At 44.2% G+C, this 5,000-nt stretch overlaps 1 protein-coding gene across 1 annotated transcript in view; it reads right to left on the bottom strand.

Moving 5' to 3' along the window:
* The window catches only part of LOC122243624 (uncharacterized), a 6,357-nt gene that overhangs the window by 539 nt on the left and 818 nt on the right, over positions 1–5,000 (bottom strand). The window contains exons 2-8 of the mRNA XM_086533962.1: positions 3,839–3,913; positions 3,130–3,303; positions 2,485–2,600; positions 1,228–1,361; positions 909–1,109; positions 679–813; positions 1–88 (exon numbers count right to left, since the gene is read on the bottom strand). The exon at positions 1–88 is cut by the window's left edge and continues 539 nt beyond it. Coding sequence (XP_086390088.1) covers positions 1–88; positions 679–813; positions 909–1,109; positions 1,228–1,361; positions 2,485–2,600; positions 3,130–3,303; positions 3,839–3,913 — 923 coding nt within the window. The remainder of the gene's footprint in view (positions 89–678; positions 814–908; positions 1,110–1,227; positions 1,362–2,484; positions 2,601–3,129; positions 3,304–3,838; positions 3,914–5,000) is intronic.

The following is a 5,000-nucleotide window of genomic DNA, read 5'->3' as shown; positions in this document are numbered from 1 at the left end:
ATCTGCTGGTTCCTCACGAAGAAACCGTCAATGGCGGCGCCCTGCAGCTCGGAGGCCATCTTCAGCAGGAGGACCTTGGAGCCGTGCCCTGCGGGGCGGAGGGAACGAGAAGCAGCTGTTACAGCGCGCTTACTAATATAACTGGTAGATGAACGGATGAAAAAAAAAACTGATAAATAAATTCATTCAGCACGCATATGTAGACATCATATATATATATATTTTTTATATTATAAATATATATATATATATATTTTAGTATATATATATATACATATATATATATTAATATATATTTTTAATATATATATATATACACACAACACACACACACACACCACACAACCCACACACACACACACCACACACACACAACCCAAATATATATATATATATATATATGAGTGTGTTGTTGTGTGTGTGTGTGTGTGTGTGTGTGTGTGAGTGTGTGCGTGTTTTTGTTGTGTGTGTGTGTGTGTGTGTGTGTGTGTGTGTGTGTGTAACGTTGAGAGCTCCTGTGAAGTGAGTGCTCCCTCAACTCTCTGGGTACCAGGAAGATAACCTCCCCGCTGTCGGTGGCCGTGGACCCCCTGGTACGACCCCCTCCGCTGACGCCCAACGGCCACTGACTAGGATCTGAAAGAGGCAAACTTCCCGGGAAATTCTCCGGTTACTTACAGAGCGTTTTGTTCTTCAGTTCATCGCAGTTCTTGACGGCCATTCGCTTCATGTGGAAGGACTTGAGGCCGAGGTCCTTCCATCCCTGGCGCTCCGAAAGGAACTTCAGCAGACGCACCATGTCGCGCACCTCGGCTGAGGAAGGAAGGAAGGGAGTGAGGCAGCGGGAGAAATCATATGCATCTGCGGTCATGCCATAGGTGTGTGTGTCAGACCTTATGTGCTCTTACGGTTAGATCGCAAGAAGTTCTTTTCGAGCATTCCAAAGGCGATGTTGCAGAGACGGTGGCCGTTGCTGTGGTTCCCCGGCGCCGCGGGGCTGAAGAACAGAACGGGCGAGCAGTTTTGGACGAGGGTGTCCACGTGCTCCCGGAGAGTCGTTGGCAGACTGCGTAGCGCCACGAGGTCCTGGCAATGACCCCAAGACCGAGCTGACGGGAAATGAAGAAAGGGGGATTTGTAAGCACACACAAAGGAACCAACTTCAAGTGATATAAATACATCTCTGTCACCTTTTAGTTGCCACAGCTCGCACTCTGCTCTACCGACCAGCGATAACAGGAACAAGGTCAATGGAAATGACGCCCCACTGGGTCGTGATTTCCACCAGAAGAGCCAGAAGCTGCGGCCTCCAGGACACAGACATGCCGGCCAGACGGACCTCCGACACGCACGTTCCCAGTCTGAAACGGGGCAGGACGAAGTAGAACCACTCGGGTGATGGATCTGTTCCTTGTCGCTATCAGATCTAATACGTTTAAGTATCATATGAGGACCCGTGCGCCAAACAATCGTAACCCTGAATTTTGAGGTTTTGAGATAAAGGCAGCATCATGGAATAGAGGGGTGTAAAAATCATGGTGAAGTCGGCCAAGCAAAATCCGACCTTCTATATACCTAAAACACGGTGGGAAGTCGAGCGAAAAAGTGCACGAAAATGTAGCGAGATACCCCGCGCGATTCTCAGCCAAAGAATAGTAACGTCCCCAGGCCAGCTGTTCCTGCCTGACGTGCATAACCTAATCAGCGGCGCGTACGGCTGTGACGTCACACCCACGCCGCGCCTCAGCCAATCACAGCCACGCTAATGCTCTCGCTCGCGACACTCTAGCCCAGAAACTTTTTAGAAAAAAATATTTAATTTTCGCTCGATAAATATTTATATAAATTTACTTTTACACCTATCATTATGAAACCTTTGCATATTTCTATTTAAAACAAGTACTCTTAAAATAATAACTAAGATTTATTTTAAAATATTATTTAAATTACTCATACTGTTAATTAACCGGATATATTCTTATTCACTTTCAAAACCTATTTAACTGAACAAAACTATACAAGACCTTTAATTTCATGTATAATACTTACATATTCGTACCAATTCTATGTGTGTTATCAGTGTTCAACTTTGATCGCGGTTTACTCAAAACTACGAATTTCGGGTTACGATTGTTTGGCGCACGAGGCCTCATATCGATTAACTACGGATGGCTTCTGTTCATGTGTACTTGTAATAAGCTAATGATTTTGGAGTGATGTTCATGAAAAGGAACTGGTTGTCTCTTCTAGTTCTTCTAGTACTTCTGTAAACTGGGTTTCAAGATATTTGGAAATCGTTGCCGTCTTTGTATTTAAGTCAAGACTTGGAGTATCAGTTTAAGTAATCATTTTCTCTGTTCTTTTTCTTATAACAGAAATGCATATACCATAAAACACATCATATACTTACAATAAACGGTCAAAAATACCATATACTTCCAGTACCATAAAAACCGCCAAAGAAAGAGGTCTTAAGCCACTTACGATTTGAACAAGAGTTCCTGAAGAGCCTTGGCGTTGAGGAAGTCAGCCTCGTCTGACATCAAGGGGTTGTTGTATCGCCACTTCAGCGCGAAGAAACCGCTCTGGTCTCGCAACAACTGTGATCAGTGCAGAAGAGATTAGCACATTCACTGATCAAACATTTGGTTTGGTATAGAGGCAAATGGAATAAAATCAATCTGTATGAAAAAAAAACGGATGTAGTGCAAGAAGTATGGGATTGTTCAAGATATTAATCTTTTTAGGTGTACGCTGAATAATTATTTAATATCATAATGTAAGAATCTTTAAATATAGATCTAGATATTTTCCCCAACGTTCTTCTAAAGTGTAACAATGATGAATACTTTATATGCAAATTGTAGGCTTTCATATCTGATGTGACCCTAAATTCTTGAGGTGTAAGATATTTTAAAAGTAAATGTCCTAAAATATTACTACGATATTTTAATGTTAAGTATAAGATAATTCCCCCATTCCTTCCCTAGGCATTTTACATGTAAAATGCTTTTTTGGCATTTGCCCGAATCAACGTTGGGATGTGAGGCATATCGATTATAAAAGACAAAGACTCAAGCGCTCACATCTCTATCTGTCTGTCCTATATGAACGTCTTCGTTGATCTACCTCAAAGTTCTTGGCGACGTAGGGCTCCCCGAGGACGACCGTGATGTCGAAGTCGGTGTCCTTCTTGACGCAGAGGCTCTCGTAGGCGCTCCCGCCGTGCATGACCGTCGCGCCGTAGAGGACCCCATGGCTCGCGAAGGACTCCTGCAGACGGTCCGCGAAGTCCTTCACGATCTGATAGAGAGGAGGAAAGGAAAACTGGACGAAAAAAGAAAGGAAGAAAGTATCACAAAAATTAAATAACGAGACGACGAAAGATAGAAAAGAACGAAAACTGAAGTAGGAAAGGGAGAGAACATCATCACGAAGAGAAGAAAATAACAACAAAGGAACAATAACAAAAATTGATAGGAGAGAGAGAACAATACACAGAGCTTCAGTAATATTCACAAAAAATTGTAACAAATGCTTTAGGCCAGGAGTTCTTAATTAATCTCATTTAGTGCCTTTACCCCTTGGGGTCTCATCATTTTTTTTCCGTTCCCCTAATAAATAAACTAAAAGGAAAGAAGCTGATTAATGAAAAAATCCTGTTCAACAATTTGATCTACTCTATGGAGCAAGATAGCTATAGAGTGATACAGGTACCCCAGGGGAGGTACCCCAGGGGAGGTACCCCAGGACAGGTACCCCAGGTCAAGATCCTCTGCTTTAGGGACACCGCTTAGTCCATAGATTTCTCGAATGCCAAGGCGCGGATACAACTTACGTTTGCGTTCCTCTTGACGCTTGGCAGGACAATCTCGTCCAGCTTGTGGAGGATCCTGCGGGCGACGATCGTCTCCTGCGCAAGGAAAGGGGAATAACGAAGGATGATAAGAACAGAGGGGAACAAACAGGGGAGGTAAAAGCTCGCGGTGCTTGTCATGATAATAAATACAATGATGATAATGATGATGAACTACCAATTGTTAGTTAGCATAGACGCACGTGGCGTCGTGACCCCAGTACCTGATTCCCCTGTCACTGAAGGCAATGTCTAAACCGAAGGGTGGTAAGACAGCGGGTATTCTCAGCTTCGCCACTAAACTACTAAGGTCTGGCGGCAAACCCATGGTTCTTGGATTGCATAATATCCTGATTGCTATCCAGCAGTCCGGTACCATTTCCCTTGATCTGTTGATGGGCGTGGTTACCTCTCTCCGGAAGGGATAGGGGATTGCTGAGACTGCGGCATTCACCTAAAGATTTCCCTGCGCAACACTCCAGGCAAGGAAGGGCCTCCACTCATCCTTCTGAGATACATCAGAGGCCACCCACTGAGTCACCAGAGACTGGAATCATCCCGGTTCAATCCTTGCAAATCCACAAGAGACTTTATCCTTCCGCTTCAAGTCACTGTAGAGCAACATTGTTAGTTTGGACGCGGGCTGCCCGACCCTTACACTGACTTCAAGAAAGCATTTGACTCAGTCATTGTGAATCACTCTGTGAGCTCCTGAGACTAAGGGGAATTCTGACAAAGATTATTAGATTAATAGCAGACCCATAACCTGGTACTGAAAGTGTGGTAAAGCGCGGTGGGGGCATGTCAAGCTTCTTTAGGCAGGTTTGTGCCCTTGCTTTGACGATTTTCAACTCTTGCATGGACTGGATAGTGGGTAAAGTTGTCATCCAAAAGCAATGTAGAGAAACACTAGGCAATATCAAAGTCACTGATCTTGACTTTCCTGATGGAGCTGCCATTTTATCCAAATCTCTAGAGGCCATAGTGGGGGCTCGATGCATTCAGCAGCCAGGTGACGCCAAGAGACCAAGAACCAGAATTCGTGGCGAGTTTTATATACCTCGGTAGTGTTGCCAACGACTCCGGACTGTCAGACAGATTGGCTAGGTGGCAAGAGTCATGAACTTGCTCCACAGGAAAATTT

This window comes from Penaeus japonicus, unplaced genomic scaffold (genome assembly GCF_977035675.1).
Source record: "Penaeus japonicus unplaced genomic scaffold, GWHDUDI00000001_assembly GWHDUDI00000040, whole genome shotgun sequence".
In the NCBI taxonomy this organism is placed as follows: Eukaryota; Metazoa; Arthropoda; class Malacostraca; order Decapoda; family Penaeidae; genus Penaeus; species Penaeus japonicus.
Note: the sequence above shows the minus strand (reverse complement) of the source record. Positions and strands in the feature narration are given on the sequence as shown.